The following is a 17,272-nucleotide window of genomic DNA, read 5'->3' as shown; positions in this document are numbered from 1 at the left end:
GCCGAGTCTACACTGTTAAAGAACAGGTGATGATTCGATTCCTCAAACATGTGACAAAGAACATTGCATAAGCTAATATTTTGAGCTTTTATGAGCAAAAAGCTCCCAAATCATGTTAGCCAGAAAATTCTACCTTTTGCTGCAGTAAGGTGATTGATCATTAACACTTGTAACTATGGAAGAGAAATTGAGAAGGGGTAGTTGGGTTTCTAGATGCACAAGGATGACTAAGATTGGTGGTCATGTGAGATAGGTTCGTATCAATTTGTTGGTTGTGCCTGACACGGTGCAACAGGAAGATGTCCAACAGTCTCTCCGATAGCTACGGTTCAATTTCCATGCAGGGCAATTACATCTGCAATACTAAAAAACCTAGACAAAATTGACTAATGGGTGAAGAACCATTGCGCTTTTGGATTTACTCAGTGGACGAACAAGGGGAAAGCGCTCACCTTCGTGACTAACTGGACCAAAGGCCTAGATACCTGAATTATCAACAAAAAAAAAGGTGATTATTGTTGGTCACGTGAGATAAAGATTAAGATTGTAACAACGAAAGGGCTATAGTGGAGTCGATTGCGGCGACTGATCAACAAATGTGCTAGAATGCCTCAATTTGCTCTTGCATAAGACGAGGCAAGCAAAGCCTTGGATCAACAGTGCAAAGAGGCGTATTTGTATGGAACAAGTATGATTGTAGTGGAGGCCTGACTAGTGTATTGTTGGAGGTTTATTGTAGTAGAGATTGTTGATCGAAAACACTCCTACTAGGAGTAAACTATTCTAGTATTTAGTTGTATATTGCACTTCCCTCGTAGCTATAAAATTATACTTTGAACTTTATAATCCATGATATTTACAATTAAATTCCTCTTCTGCAAAGATGAAATCCGCCACCCAACAGCTCCACACAATCGGCCTCATCGATCATGATATCTATGAGAAGATAAATCGAGAAATTACAATTGACTACGACGAAGGAAAGTATTATCTCAACGAATTTAAACCTTTGTTATCTTCTGTAAATTCGCTATGCCCCGGAGGCATACAATTAGATTCCTAATATCATTATTAGGTTACTACAATCATTATTCTCAATAAATTACACCTCGGGTTTCGATATGTTTCTCTGAAAGAAAAAGAAAGGATAGCAGGAACTTCAATCGTGGAGTCTTGTTGAGCATTATTTGATCTCCAACAAACAAACACTCATCAAAATAGTTTAATCAGACAAGCAAACTAGTAATCATCATCACCAAAATCATGTTCATCTTAACTATTTGAGATAGGCTTCAAACAAACTAGTCATCATTATCAATATAAAAAAATATTGCACGGCAAGATTTATCCAAAAAAGGTATAAGTAAAATAAAATACATGGTATTGGAAGAACGAATGCAACTTATGAAGTAATAAAAATAATAAAGTAACAACCAATATTTCTGAGGATCACATGGTGACCCCGACCGTGTGGGTTTATTGAGGTGGCGAATTCTACCTTCTTGCTGAAGAAAATCGCATGGATATATATTATAATTATATATGCTTCTTCAAGCTAAGCGTAGCATGTTTCCATGCTTTTTACTTGGACGTCGTCTAACATATGGTTGACGACCTTTTCTTGAAAGAAATTAATTTCAAAAATCCCTTGCTAATGCCACCTTTTGCTCAGGGGAAAATGATTTGAAGCAGCAATTCACCCGCTCCTGCGCATGCTCTGCAAGCAAAGTTCGTGCTGAATTCAAGAGTAAAACCAACAAGTAGGAAATTAATGGGTAATTATGAAGAATAGTTTACCTTTTTTTACTAGCTATTAGCTAGGCCTCAGTCACTGCAGCTGTTCTGGTTATGGAACTCGTTGGCTGATGCCTTCATGTATTAGTGCAGTTAAATTTACATCAGAGATCATAAATTTTGAACCAAAATGACCAAATCGATGCACTTACGGAGAAGACTTAATTTTTTTTTTTTTTTAGACTTACTGAAATGGGGATTTGAAAACAAAGAAGCATGCACCAATTGCCAAGTAGCATAGCAAGGGAACAAGTCCCTTCAAGTAATGTGAAGTTCCATCCTGTAAAGGTACCATTGGTTGAGTCTTAAAGAAGAATTTTGGTTGAATCCTAGCATTTCAAAATCACTGAAAAAAAACAACAGAAGTTAGTGTCACTAGCAAGCATACCCCTACAAGTTACCTGTAAAGTGAACGCTATTACTAGTATTGCCATAATCAATGAGCCAGTTTCTAACAGATTAAGATCAAGATCCATCTTGATTCCCGTTATCCAAGCCACAATAACACATAATGGAACCTTAAAAGGGCAAATTAGCACATTGTAAGCTTGCTATTCTTTCACATATACATAACATTTCATTTCAAAGCTACATCAAACTAAATCCTTACAACAAACATGGAGATCTGGGTTGCTGAACCAAGGGAAACACCAAGAGTAATATCCTGTGAGAGTTCAACAATTAAACCACAATTATTCATACAATTACATAGTTAAACTATACAATGATAAAGACTCTACCAGCTTGTTCTTGAAAGCGAAAATGATGGCGCCAGCATGTTCTGCTGCATTTCCAACTATTGGAAGCAAGATGATGCTAATAAAGCTCACAGATAGTCCCCATGAATGTGAAACAGCCTAAATGCATAGTTGCAAGCCAAAATGCATCATTAATGGATTTCTTGAATGATTAAAGCTAAATGTAAACATATTACTCAAAGATGTTTGAATTGAAATTTTCAACAAAGAAAATACACAATGATTAAGACTACCGGTTGGCCAAGTTAAGTAGGATAAGATTTCTATATTTTTTAAATTAAGCGATAAAGATCATGAGAGATCAAAAATATACCTCAATGGTTTCTACAACATACTCAGATAACAAGGAAATCACAATGGCCATAGCCACCAACCAAACCATTGCGCTTGCAAATCCAATCACTGGCTTATCCTCAGTTACCACATCATCATTGTCGTCGTCTTTTTTCTCCTGCATTTATTCGCCCAAATTAAGAGAAAAAAGTTCATCACTTTTACTTTGGACGAAATTCTACACTTGTAAAGATTGTGTTTCTAATTTAATTATTGCATTTCCATTCACACTAACTCTACTAATTCACTCTTTATTCTTTCACCTTTGGTGGTTCAAAAAGTTGGCGATGGGTCTTTAGCTGGAAGAAGAGGTAAGCAACATAGCCAAGGAGCATGATGATGCTGCAAGTTCTCGATAAGGCCAAGATCATGGATGGAGCTGTGCTGTCCACCGTTTTGTCACCTGAGTGGATAGCATATCTGAACAACAACAACAGGGTGTGGCAAAGTGCACCGAAGAGTAGAAGACCAGTGTTCACGTCAATTTGCTTCTGCAGAATTAATGGAAAAGATTAATTCGTTATAATCATGTCCAACTATAATAGCAGCTAATCAATCTGTGACAGCTTACTCGTTCGAAGAGTTGATCCACGCCTAGGTTGGCCAGGCCACCAAAGAAAAGAGAGGTCCCGAGGACAAATAAAAGATTGGACAAGATGGATCCAACCAAGGAACACTTGACCACCTCAATCTTCCCTTTTTGCAAGGCAAAAAAAGCAATAATAAGCTCTGTGACATTCCCACATGTAGCATTGAATAATCCACCCACTGTAGCACAAGAACCGCAGTTTATATAAATTCAGTGACAAGCATAAAAAAAAATAGGAGTAAGAAATAATCAAGCAAAAAGAACTTTGTGTGTGCTCACCAGTTGGACCAGTATAAAAGGCAATCTGTCTGCCAACGCAAATCAAGAAATAAAAAGTTATTTGTGATCGAGTAAACATTAAAGAAAAGGTTATAACACCATAGGGAAAGATCAAGATCAGAAACGAATTGAGAATTTACTCTGTGAGAAAGCTGACTCGCTCAGCAAGTGGAGTGAGGCCAATCAAACTCAAAGCGAATAGCCATTCCTGTCTCTCAATTCTCAAACAGTCAAAATCACATAATTTATCACTGCCAAACGTCTTAACAGCCACCAACCATTTGTTACTCAAACTCCAACAGCAAAACAATTGAAAATCCCAGTAGGGCATTTCTACAAACACATGCCAGGCACGACGGCTAAAAAGGAGTTACCGATTAATTAAAGAAACATACACGTCCGAAATGGAAGTAGTTGGCGGCGACGGCGAGAGGGATGGCAGGAAAGAGGATGCAGAGCTTGGTGCCAAGGAAGATCTCCTGCAGATTGGCGAGCAGCTCCCTGACCAGTCCACAGCGCACCTTCGACACCAGAGACAAGTCTGACTTCTTCCGCAGCGACGACGACGACATGTTGTGCGCCGTTCGCCACGCATGCTGCGCCTCCTTCTCCCCGGCCGCCGTCCCCCAATTTAACGCGATTCCCAGCTTCAAGCGCCGCGACCTCGTGCACCGTCGTCGATCCCATTCTTAATTCTATCAAAAGCCTTTCTGCTCGTGCCCCGTCGTCGATCCCATTCTTAACACTATCAAAAGCTATCTGCCGCCACGGATATGGTGCCGTGGCAAAGGGCAAATAAGACTTTTACTCGGTAGACGAACGGCTGTCCATTTTTTCAAATTGTTTTTTTTTTAAAAAAAAACCTGCTTTTACGGCGCTTTATTTATTACTTGTTTATATACGGACGTTGGCGAATCTGTGCGGAGGACAACAAACTCTGCAGTTTCCAGGAAGCTTCGCAGGGTTGTCCGTTGCGGCAGCTGGCTCTCCTTAACTTTAGTGAGAAATACCTGAAAACACCTCTTAGTCTTAAAAATTTTCATATGACCCTCGTTTTTAAAGAGCAGCTTCCTTAACTTTTTTTTAAGCTAAAATTTTTATCATTTGAGACAAATAAATATATTGTTGAAGTGTGATATTGAAATATATTTTTATTTTGAATGAGCTACTTTAGGGGGCTTGGCTGATTATATATTTTATAAAATGCCAACTAACATGGTATATGAATTTATAGGGCTTAGAAAATTATGAGCCTCCAAAAAAATATTCTTTAGGTTACCTATTTTAATAATTTAGAGTGTTTAATGGCTTATATATATTGATAATTTAAATATCTAACTCTTCCAATAGACTCATGCTTTACTCATAGTATATTATATATGTCATTTAATACTTTTAATTATTTTTTAAAATAATTTATTTGTAAATCATTGTAGCATGATTTACATATCATGTAAATCAAATCAAATCATGATTTGATTTGAACTCTCCAGCCACCTTAGGAAAGACATTTGAATTTGAACAGTACAGTTGTTGAATGCAAAGTAATCTTAGTCACCTATAGAATTTTACTAGTTGTTATTTCTTAGAGCGTATAAGTTCTATTTAAGTAAAAAGTGAAATTTGTCACCTCAGCAGTTTCACACGATCGGCTTCACGATTATCTGTGAGGAGATAAATCAGAAAGTTACAGTTGACCACTACGGAGAAGACATTACTTCAACTTCATCGAAATTCGACCTTTGTCCAGTTTAATAAATTTGTTCGTCATAACTAACTTAATTATACTCCAAGAGCACGTATAAGTTTTACACTACTAGGTAGGTAATTCATAAGCAATGTCGTCTTGATGACCTAAGAGTCCAAATTTGATAATAATTTGATAATAGTTTTTTATTAAATATATATTTTAAGTGTCTTGTCAAAAAAGACTTGTTGAACTCACAGGTTTTGTTAAAATTCATTAATGTCCTTACTTTTATTTGATCATTGAAAAGATAGTAATATATATTTAATTTTTTTAAAAATATTTTGATGATATATTAATGGTTAAAAATGACAATACAAAACTCTATCACAATCACGCACGATGCTCCCATAAATTCATTCATATATATTCATATTTTTTTTATTTTGTATTTTCTATAAATACTTTGATAACATTTCAGTGGTTGAAAAGACAATATTATAAGATCGCCATTGTAATTATAGTGATTTTATTAAAAAAACATTTATTCCTAAATTTTTAAATTGACCATTACAATATCATTTATTTTTTAAAAAAAAGTTTTTAACAAAGTTTGAGCGAACACAAAAGTAGTTTGAAAACGTGAACAAATTAGAAAGCTATATATATATATATATATATATACTAATAATTTGTAAAGTATAGCACTACTTTGTTAATTATGAATCACAAGCTCTCGTCCAATGTTGGTGGTCGCATGAACATCATTCATAAAGCCAAAGATGACAAATAAAACATTGACACTAAAACGATAAATATTGCTAAACAAAAGATAGAAATTTCACTAAACCTCCTTAGTTAGTGTTGGAGATATTTGCGGATGATAATAAGAAATAGTCTGAATTTCAATTATTAATTGAAATAATAAATTTAATTTATCTGTCAAGATGACTTAAATTGATAATCTCAAATTATCGAACATGAAAGGAAAGGATGAATTGTTGGGTGGTCTGAGCTACTGAGCGCTCAAGTTGATCATGTATCCATACGCCAGACTACCAAGTGGCCTTCACCGAGTTCAAGTGGGACATCGTTGGCTAAATGTCGAGTGCTCCGGAGCAAGTACTGTGTGGTCTGAGAAACCTGAGTGCTTCTCAAGTGAGTTGCATTGCTGGAATGCTGACTGTTGAATCAGTCAAGTCTAAGTGAGTTGTTGTTGCTTGAGCGCTGAGTACTTGGTATCGAAGTCCGGTTGGTCAGGAAGTGAGGATGCGTACTTGGAAAGTAACCCTGAGTCTGAGAGATTGAGTCCTGAGAGCTTTTCGAGGGAAGTCGAATGCCAAGTCGGGAAGGCGTGTGCTTGGCTGCTGAATTCGAGTGGGAAATTGAGATGTCGCTTGCGTTGAATGTAGTTTTCTTAAAATATATTCATCTCCTTTGGCGGTGCTTCGAATCACACTGGATATTTATTTCCTATGATACAACGATGATACCATGATTGCAACCTAGCGCAGGTTGTTCGTGGAGAACTGAATAGGTACTTGAGTGGGAAATCTATCGAGCAAAATGCGCAACAGAGAAAAATGAGAGGGAATAAAGTTGGATGGAGTTCTGCTCAGCATATTTGTTCATCTCTATCTTATACTTTTAGTCGCAACCTATATACGAGCTCAGACCCTTAGCAATATTAAATCGCCAAATAAAAGACATTTATCACCTTTACTGGCCTGGATTGAAACACCAACTGTTGACCATTAATGGTCATCTATTTCACTTGAGTGGTTATGGATTAACGATTAATCGTTTGACTGTTTCAGATCAACATATTAATACATCCGTTACATATATGAGCAAGCGGTAAAAAATTGATCAATATGATAAAATATTACCTGATCCGCTTTGGACAATTATTTTGCCCCGATCGATCCTTCATTTGATAGGTGCAAGTAGCACTCATACAAGAGCCATCTGGGTATAGTGCAATTCAGGCTCTGGATTTGCACCTCTTCTATAAGTGTGTGTACGTTCACAACTTTCACAATTGTGATTATAAATTACCCTTAATTCCACTTAACTTAGACTTAGTTCTTGGGATGGCAACAATCTAAGCTTGCAATTAATTCTCTATTTAACCCTTTGATTAATGAGTCCATTAGATTATTCTTTGATTTTACATAGACAACAGTGATATCTCCTATTTTGAGAGTAATTGTTTAATGATATCTTAGATTTACTATTACACAGATGACTCTATCAATTACTTATTGACTATTATAATATAAGTAAATTATCAATATAAATTTTGATCATCAAGAATATCTTTTAAAAATTATCATAGTGATTCAGACTCTCCACCATATTTATCAGTGTGCACATTTATCATGCGCTTCCCGATTTACCCTGGTGGTCGGTGGGAAATTTCCGTGGGACTCCCCAGAGATGTGACTACTGGGATTATCATTTTTTTTTATCAGTATGCACATTTATCACTAACTCTTGTGACGTCATTCATTTATAAGTTAAACACATAAACGCACCCATTAAACGCCCTAGCTAGAGAAGAAACATGGTGGAGTAGACGATGGAGACGTTGGAAGGTCGGAGGAAATTTCCCGGCGATAAGGATGGAGTGTGAGGTCCCTGGCATGCACACGTGTATATACACACACTCACACATGTGAAGGCACTTCGTCTTTATCAGATAGAAACACAGAAGCAATTGATTTCGAAGGTGGTCTGACCGTCCAACGTGATTGAGATGTACAGATTATCGTGGTGCACACAAGTTAATATTAATTATTTATTATAATTGAGATATTTTGCATTATTATTATTTTTAAAATTTTGTTATGTTAATCGTGGGAATGGTATAGTAGTGCTACGGCACGGCACGGCACGGCACGGCACGGCACGGCACTACTCGATTTGTTCTTTTCCAACGATTTTAAGCTGTCTATTACAGTTTTTTTAATAAAATATATAAAAGGCTACAGATAAAAAGGACATCCTTTACAACAACACTTAGTTTTTTTATTTTAAAAATACTTTTTATTTTTTAAAAGTATCATATAAAATACTTTTACATAATTTTTTATCATATTTTCTTATTAATTTTTTTATATAAAAAACTCTTATCAATTTTTTTTTATCAAAATAAGCCTTTTTACTTATTTTCTATTTAAGTTGTCCAAAATTTTATAACAGATAGTGAAGGTACAAATTCATTAATAAGTCAAGTTGCACCTAAAAAATTGATACAAATAATCACAAGCTGATTTAGATCATCTTGATCAGTTGATTGTTGCACCATCCTCATCCATTTTAATGGTTGAGATCGTCTAGACTCCACTAACCTCGACTCTTATTTACCTCATGCCAGAGAATTTTATTCCCTAAAGTTTCATGTCTAAAGTCTTTGACTCCACTAATCTCGACTCTTGTTTACCTCATCAATTGTGTCACACATTTTGAATTCATCAATTGTGGTTGGGATAAGGTTTTTGTTATAGTACTCCGGAGTGGTTAAAGGGGATCTCTGTAACCCCAAGTGGTTTGAACCATTGTTGTTTTTATGTGTTATCAAATTAGTTTAAATTAAACCTTGCTGTTATTACTGGTAGTGTCTAAGTGTGCAGGAATTTATAAAATACATAGGACCATATGACTCAAGATCTAGTAGAATACAATGAAAGATGGTATGAGACACCCGAGGGACTAGAAAGGATGAGAAGTATCGAAGACAGTGAGGCAGAAGACACAAGCAAGAAGGATGGTACGGGAAGGAAGCTGATGAGCTTAGTGCATCCGAGGTACGAGAAGCTACTGAATAGTACTTTGGTGCATGGAGTGATAAGGATGGCACGAGGAGTGAGTATTCGAGAAACGAGCAGGCGCAAGGAAACCTGTGTAAGGTGAGCTGGTGAAATGAATCGAGTGACTTATATTTAGTACAAGGGTAGATTCAACCATAGACGGACTTAGACCTAGTTGGCTGAATTAGAAGGTTCGAGAGATCAAAACACAAGTTTTGGTTGATCAGATATCAAGTTTGAGAGACCTATGCACAGGATAATCCTAATCAGATTGGTAGGTTATTGCTGGAGTCAGATCAAGTGACCGGATATGGAGTTTGCGTGACTGGATGCCATGTAGAAGCTGATCCAACAACGTGAATTGAATGTAAGCCGGATCAGGCAACTGGAGTGTGGGATCAGGCGACCTGATGATACGTGATAAAAGATATAGAGTAGTTGTCCAAAGTTGGTCGAGTTCTAGTCGACTGGTATGATATTCGGGCCACCAAAGGATGTGACACCAATAGCAGGATGAGCAAAGATTATCTCATGGATCAAATCAACCTGCCACGTCAACGATTCTTGATCGACTAAACAAGGCTTTCCGATCACCAGAAGTGCCATGATCAAATTTTATAAAAGGAAGACGAGGAACTCTTGTTCAGAATACACATACTGAATACCTTCTGTTTTTCAGTATTTAAAAGCTCTATATACTGTAAGAGATTTCTCCACCTCTAGCACATACTGAAGAGGAGAAGGATAGTGGACAGACGCTTCTCTGCATAGGTCTTGAACGTAACAACTTGGAGGTTATGAACCAAATAAATGATTATATCCCCTTTATTATATTTTTATTTATCTTAATTAATTATGTATGTATCCTTGGTAAGTAATTAGCAAGCGAAAAGAAATCTTTGTTTGCAACTTCACTATTCACCTCCTTGTCCTTCGAAATGGCACATTTAGTCTCACGGAAGAAAAGAAAATTAACATTAATATCTTTATATTTTCTATTATATTTTTATTTAACACTAGACATCCAGTTCGTAGAATCGACTAATCTTGTAGATAATCAATCTGACTCTACAGAAGTTTTTCATGATAAATTCAGAAGCACTGGCAGTAGACGATCCAATAGTTTGTAAGAATGAGGCAATGAAGTGTACGAGTGGGCATATATACCTCGTTTGATGAGATGAATGTACGCAAGAATAAGATAGATTTGCAAAGAAAACTCGGCTAGCATATCAAAATAATATTGAACACATCAACATGAAGGGAAAAAATGGCATTAATTTCTGTCGGCTGGCATATATTTAATGCAATTGCAGTGAGATGATTCCTGTAAGAGCGCGGAAAAAAGAATAAAATAAACAGTACTACTCTAGTTTATGTATGCATACAAAACAGCTGAACTACCTATTTCTTTTGAGATCTATCTCTCAGTAGATGCTGCATCTGTTATCCGACAATGGCACTTTGCAAGCCTTGGTGAATCAAATCTAAGACATCCAACAGACTTGTAGGCGATAGATTGGATTTTCCTTTTCGAATTTATCCTTCTTAGAATCATTTCTGACGGTATGGCCTTTTCTTCACCACCTCTTATGTAAAGTTTGTTTGTACGAGAAGAGTTGCTCAGCATTTCGTTCTCCTCGTCTGAACTGATTCTATTTGGTTCTGTGGCGCTACCTTTGCTCTCAACCACCACTTGCTCGCTCTCTTCATTCAGTGATTCTTCTAGTTTTTCCGCAGTCCCCAAGTCAGGATCAGCTCGAGAAGCTAAGGACTGGTGTTCAACAGCCCAAATGTATCAGGTTTTTATTTGCATGAGAAGAATCAGTTCTGGTTTCCAGATTGACAAAGGCATTTAATTCGGACAAGTTTAGTTCTGCAGTCTGCGCCATATATCCTCAGTTGGATTCTTCTGTATGAACCAAAAAGTAAAACAAAAAAGTTATGATTGTTGTTCATAGCATGAATAAGGTTCGTTGACTTGCTCACCTTGACATCCCTGGTATCCACATTGTTATCCTGAAGAAAGCTCATGAACTCCTCGAAGTTCTTTTGGGTCGGGCGGTAATGCCCGCTGTGAGGCCACACAGCCTGCCAAATCAATATTCCTACAATAAATAAAACTCTAAATAGTTGCTGAGAAACCAAAATTAACCTACAAAAATCATTACCGTCAGAACACCATTTTCTACTACCAATTGGCCAGCAGCAGAGGTTGCTCCTCCAGCCAAAAAACTAGAGTGCTGAAATGTTCCTTTTTTCTTCTGCAGTGTTTGCTACATGATTTCAGTCACTCCACAGACAAAAACACTTTCACAAGTTGCAAACTTTTCTAGGTTAAAGAGATCACTCACCTGACCAACATACAATTTCTTTAATGTGCTCAAGACAAAAATCCACTTGGAACCTTTTGGACCATCACGTGTATCTAAGACTTCCCTGCTCTGCCTGTACATGAATTTTCCTTCTTCGATTATTACTTCATATGCTTTCCTTTCTTGCTGCAGAATCGAAGAGATAATTGCAGAAATGGATACGCCAAATCTCAGCAATGATGCTCACGTACGTTATATGTATATATGTTTGTAGAAAACGTTGCTTACAGGGCCAAGATACTTGATGCACTGTTGTTGAAGCTTTGATCGAGCGCATTGCTGTTCGAGGTTGACTTCCTTTCCTTCTCCAACATCAAGCCTAACAGTCCGAATGATGTGTAAGGAAAATATTCTCTGAGATTATCCATTGGAACGATTAGGATCTGACAAACTGACCAGTAGAAGAAGGGTTGCATGCTCTCGCACTGAAGCCAGCGATCGTAGTAGAATTGGAGATTGTGACCGTAACGGTGTCGAGGATCGATCTGCCCATTCGTTGCTACAATGCATAAGCGATCGAAAAGTTTCGAATGAAGAAAACATGCAGGAAAACATGCATCTTGCGATGGTTGACACCTACTGCCTCAAGCCAGTGCTGCAAAGCAAGTTTCTGAGCTTTATCATCCTTCGACAAACCCTTTCCTACCTGGAAACCAAGAGCTGAAACCTTAACGTCTACTGCTTACAGTATCACTATCATACGACGATCAGAATCAGTAATGTCGGAAACAAATACCTTAGCAGCTCTGGATTTCGCCCTAGACCATCGCGAAACAACTGATTCTTGCTTCTCGATGTCGAAAAACGACACTGAGCTCCGTCTGAGCAGCGCGAAATCTAACAACTTCCACCTAATTAAATGTACAAGATCTCCCATGTCAGATATCTGAAATAAGTTGATGAGACGTAGCTAGCAATTAGCAAAGGTCATACCAGCGTTGCTCCACAAGAACGGCGCTGTCTGCAAGTTGTCTCCTTGTCCGGAAGCTTTTATAGACCTTCTGTAACTTCACAGCAGCCTCATTCTCAGGACAGTCAGGCTGAATCAAGATGGAGTCCAGGGACCTCTTCTTCAAATGACTAAACCTCCTACTTTTGGAATCATGATCAGGCTCTTTGGATTTGTCTGGCTCAAGGGAAGAATTAATTTCCCCTCCACTAAGGCTCATGGATCCTTGGAATAGTAACTTGCCATGAGCAGAAGCCGCAGGCTCGGAGTCTCCGCCATTGCAGCTGATGACGCGCAGAAATGATCTCACGCTGTCGCCTAAACCGTGCAGAGCTTCCAAGCCACCAATCCCGGCGTCATAGCCAACAACAGGGAAAGAGAATGCCATTCCCATTTAGTTATCAAACTACTGCAAAAATGAAGAAAAAGGGAGTTACTTGGTCCATTTAAAATTCCACAGATCAAGAACAGTCTTGATTCAGTTAGTTTTTGTTTAACAAAAAAAAAATCTGAATTTTATGTTTCAGCCGCAATAAGAACACTTTTTTTCATCTTTAAAATAAAAACAAGATCAGGAACCTAAAAGAAAGACAAAACAGAACAGAAAAAAAGGATCAAGGCAGCAAAATCACATAATCACACCTTGTCCTATATATGAAGCTCTGAAGAACACCTAATAGGCTGGTAAGCCACAAAGGACGACGGTGTGAAGAACTAATTAAGGAAGCGCTGATCGGAGAACCCGTGGGAGACGACCTGACGCACGGTGGCCAACGTTCAACATCGTCTAACCACGTGCTTCAAGTACTACAAGTTTCACCAAATCTAATCCAAATACTGACAGAGTAAGCGCGTGAATCCAGCAGGTTCAACACATGTCGATCGTCGGAGTTCAATGTCCTGTGCGTAGTTCTGGCCTATAAGACTATATATAAACAGTAGGTAGTTAAGATATCTGCATCGATTCTCGACGACTTAACAGGAGGGTATACGGCGTCTCTCCAGTTCTCTCAGCTTGATTTGAAAGAACCATTTCATATCATCTACATGGTATGTTTTCCATTCAGCAGGTTGATCTGATCTAATAGCTCCCGTGTAAATATCCCTCAGACCTCAACAACTACATGCATTGTGTCATGCAGTACGTCGTCCAAGAAATACTAAATTTTTCATGAATCCTTTATGAGTTAGTAACCATTTTCACACACATGACCTGACCACCTTTCCTTTTCTTTCCTTGAGCTCCAAGCCATTTGCCCATTGACACTGTGATTGTTTTAAGCTATATTTAAATGTAAACGAGCTAAGACGAATCGAAGTTAACTGTTTTTTTATTTGTTTATTTGAGCATTGTTCAAATTTATTTATCAAAAATCTAATATATAAAATTTGTATTATTTTTACTATATTAATATGAGTAATCTGATATTAGAAAATTTATAAATTATTATATATATATATATATATTAACGAACTAAATTTATTAATATTGATTTATTTTATATATTTATTTATTATATTTGAATGAATATAGAAAATTTTATCAAATTGAACAAACATTGAATTTATTTAGAGCTTATGACACCCGTTAAAGGAAGGTGTGCGCCAATTACATAGACATGTTCTTTGGAGTCCTGCCTACACTTTCACCCCGATATAAGGTAACGGCAATAACAAAGAGCAAGAGAGGGGAGGCCACATATTACTGATTTTCATTTTCCTATTTCTCTTTAGTCTTCAATATTCTTTCTTTTCTAATTTAACTTGAACATTAATATATCTCTTGAACATCCATGTATTGAATGTGTCATACTACATTCATACTACAATTTTCATGTTACCTATTATTATGTCTTGACCTCTTTCTAACCTATTCTCCGTCTTTTTAGTCATGGGTGCTGGAGGTCTTCATCAAAGTCCTTATGTCGCTCTGCCTGATTGAAGCCGATCCGAGTGTTGCTAACCTGATATATGCCGAATCCGATAAAAGCCAACCCAATTAAAGTCGATTCGATCGTCTAGGTGTGCATCTGACCTTCTGGAAGAGCCAGTTCGCGCTTGAGGGAGCACACCCACGTGGCAGTCAGCTGTCAACGCTGCCACGTGAGAACGCAGCAATCACTTATATATATATATATATATAATTAGATTGCAAGCTAAGTGAGACTACAAATTATAATTAAGATCAACTCATATAAAATTAGCCAGCGCGTTGTCTGCCAGGCTTCTAGAAATGAAGATAAAAACTGACAGCTAGCAACATGATTGAAAACTAAAGGTGCTGGTGAAGTGAAGCACTCCGGATGTGATAATTAATTAGAACAATCAGCAGAATAATGGAGAAACCACATCCACATAAAATTTTAAAAATGATAACGTACGTAAATGTCTAGATGAGTTGATACGAGTTAACCCATTTATAAAAAATATTTTATTTTAGAAATTAATAATCTTTGTATCAATAGTTTATCCTATCCTTTATATATACTTATTTTTATGCTATCTTATAAATTTTTTGCTAACCCAAATTGTTAGGACTTGAGCAAGCCAAAAGCATAACTCATCAATTTTACTTGATTCATTGTCTCCCAAAGTAACTACATCTAAAGTCTAATTCCAGCAAATTATATATCACCATTATTCTTTTCTTTCTCATACACCTTTCAGAGATAGAGAAATCTCTTACGATCTATTTTGATAATAATACAACAAGAATACAAAATATAAATAAAAAAAAAGCAAACAACTTTACACAAATCTCACTTTGGACGCTTTCTTATTGTATGGAATTGCCTCTTGTTAGTTTGAAAATGCAACAACACTTCATCCTCAACTCTCAAACATCGACACCTTCAAATCTTCATGAAACTCTCTTTTATAAGATTGTTGTCAGGCTGATTTTCCCCTAACAATCGATTGTCAACCTCTGACAATCGATTGCTACACTATAATTTCAACCCTATGCATGGGCCCTGTGTCTGAGACACTCTCGAACATTTCCTACAAGTACTAGTGAGGGTCCATGAGTGACCCCCCCCCCCCCCCCCCCCCCCATAAGTCAAGGCTTTCTGTTTACATAGTCCACTACTAACACTATTACCACCACCTCCCTTGGTCAACCCTTATTTTGCCCATGCCTTGACTACCGCTTGCTATCAGACTCTTGCACTCAGAGAAGTTAGTGTTGGGTTGCAAGGGTGCAAACATAGTCCCACATCTAAAGTACATGGAAAAGATCATGGGATTAAAAAGATGGAGAGGTATGAGATCTTTTGGGGAGAGCCAAAGAACAAAGCCATGAGGGTTTAGGCCCAAAGAAGTTTATGGGATATTTTGAGATTAGCAGCAAGTATTAAATAAAGTAGCAACAGAGATCGAAGTTCACGGGAGATAACCACGAGGGGGAGTATTCTCGCGGCCTAGACAACACGTTGAGGACGTTCTCATGGCAGGAATGCTCCTTCATGATTAGTAAAGTAGTCGAAGGGATCAGAGTTCAAGGGAGGTATCCACAAGGGGGAGTATTCTCGCGGCTTGGACAAGATGTTGAGGGTGATCATGTGGTGGGGATACTCTTGCATAGTTAGTTGGCTATGAAAAAGAAGAAACTTAGGGGGTTTATCCGATAAGGTACCCGAGCCAAGCACTTTTGAGGCCATGGACTTCTGGGGTCATGGACCATGGACTTCTAAGGCCATAAACTTTCAAGGCAATGAACTTTTGAGGCTATGTATTTTCACATTTCCCAAGTCATTTCGTCAAGACTTGAGTCTTTTCGGGGATGTACCAAAGGGTTGTTCCCAAGCTGCGATATTTTACAAATCACGGAGACTTGAGTCTTTTTGGGATGTACCCAAAGGGGTTATTCCCAAGCTGTGACACTTTCCAAGTCACAAAGACTTGAGTTTTTCCGAGAATGTACCCAAAAGGTTGTTCCTAAACTGTGGTATTTCCCAAGTCATGAAGACTTGAGTCTTTCCAAGAATGTATCCAAAGAGGTTGTTCCCAAACTGCGATATTTCTCAAGTCACGGAGACTTGAATCTTTTCAGGGATATACGCAATCTCTAGTGATCTTGCTAGTACCCACACGGGCAAGCCTACAATTTCTATCAAAGCGGGGACTACGAGAGGTACATCAAGAGCATTCTAATACAATGAAAACTAAAGGAGGCGCTCACATGAAGACTATTCTAATACAATGAAATCTAGAGGGGACCCTCAAATGAATATTTCAAATAGGAGATTTCAAAGTAAAAAATCTTGCAAAATACGGATATATGTGCTCAGCTAAAAACTAAGGGCTCACTATCAAATCTATTAAATTCACTTCAAATCAAATCCAAATAGTAAGTAAAAAATTAAAACCGCTTCTCGTATTTTTCATTATCATAAAACAATACTGGACTTCAAAAAACATTAAAATGCACCTTATTTTTTTATTGTTCATCTTAAAAATATTTTGTTCTAGAAGGTATACTAGTCTTCTCAAAATTATAAAAAAATATATAACAGTTTTAATCAAAATTAAAGCATTTTAAACTAAGATTATAATGATTTTAATTAAAAATAGAATACTTTTATTTTAATGATAATATAAATAAACAAAAAGAAGGAGCTGCTGCCTTTTTTAAAAAAAATTATATTGTCGCATATTATTGATTCTCCAGAATCTCTCTGTCAATTCACCGACGCCA

At 37.2% G+C, this 17,272-nt stretch overlaps 1 protein-coding gene and 1 pseudogene across 1 annotated transcript; both read right to left on the bottom strand.

Annotated features, from left to right (window-relative positions):
* Positions 1-1,343: 1,343 nt before the first annotated feature.
* LOC141822375 (vacuolar cation/proton exchanger 1a-like) lies at positions 1,344-4,509 on the bottom strand. Its single transcript, XM_074709824.1, is given in 13 exon segments — positions 1,344-1,717; positions 1,798-1,869; positions 1,983-2,074; positions 2,196-2,312; positions 2,405-2,458; positions 2,535-2,651; positions 2,866-3,003; positions 3,149-3,376; positions 3,457-3,653; positions 3,754-3,782; positions 3,894-3,961; positions 4,149-4,368; positions 4,370-4,509. Coding segments are annotated over 12 exon segments (1,383 nt in total). The 5' UTR covers positions 4,441-4,509; the 3' UTR covers positions 1,344-1,717; positions 1,798-1,817.
* A 6,163-nt stretch (positions 4,510-10,672) lies between these two features.
* Positions 10,673-12,970, bottom strand: LOC141823592 (IQ domain-containing protein IQM2-like; annotated as a pseudogene).
* Between the last annotated feature and the right edge of the window lie 4,302 nt (positions 12,971-17,272).

This window comes from Curcuma longa, chromosome 1 (assembly GCF_044706935.1).
Source record: "Curcuma longa cultivar G26 ecotype Majalengka, Jawa Barat chromosome 1, ITB_CL_G26_1.1, whole genome shotgun sequence".
NCBI classification, from domain to species: domain Eukaryota; kingdom Viridiplantae; phylum Streptophyta; class Magnoliopsida; order Zingiberales; family Zingiberaceae; genus Curcuma; species Curcuma longa.
The sequence above is the reverse complement of the archived record's forward strand: the minus strand, read 5'-3'. Positions and strand labels throughout refer to the sequence as shown.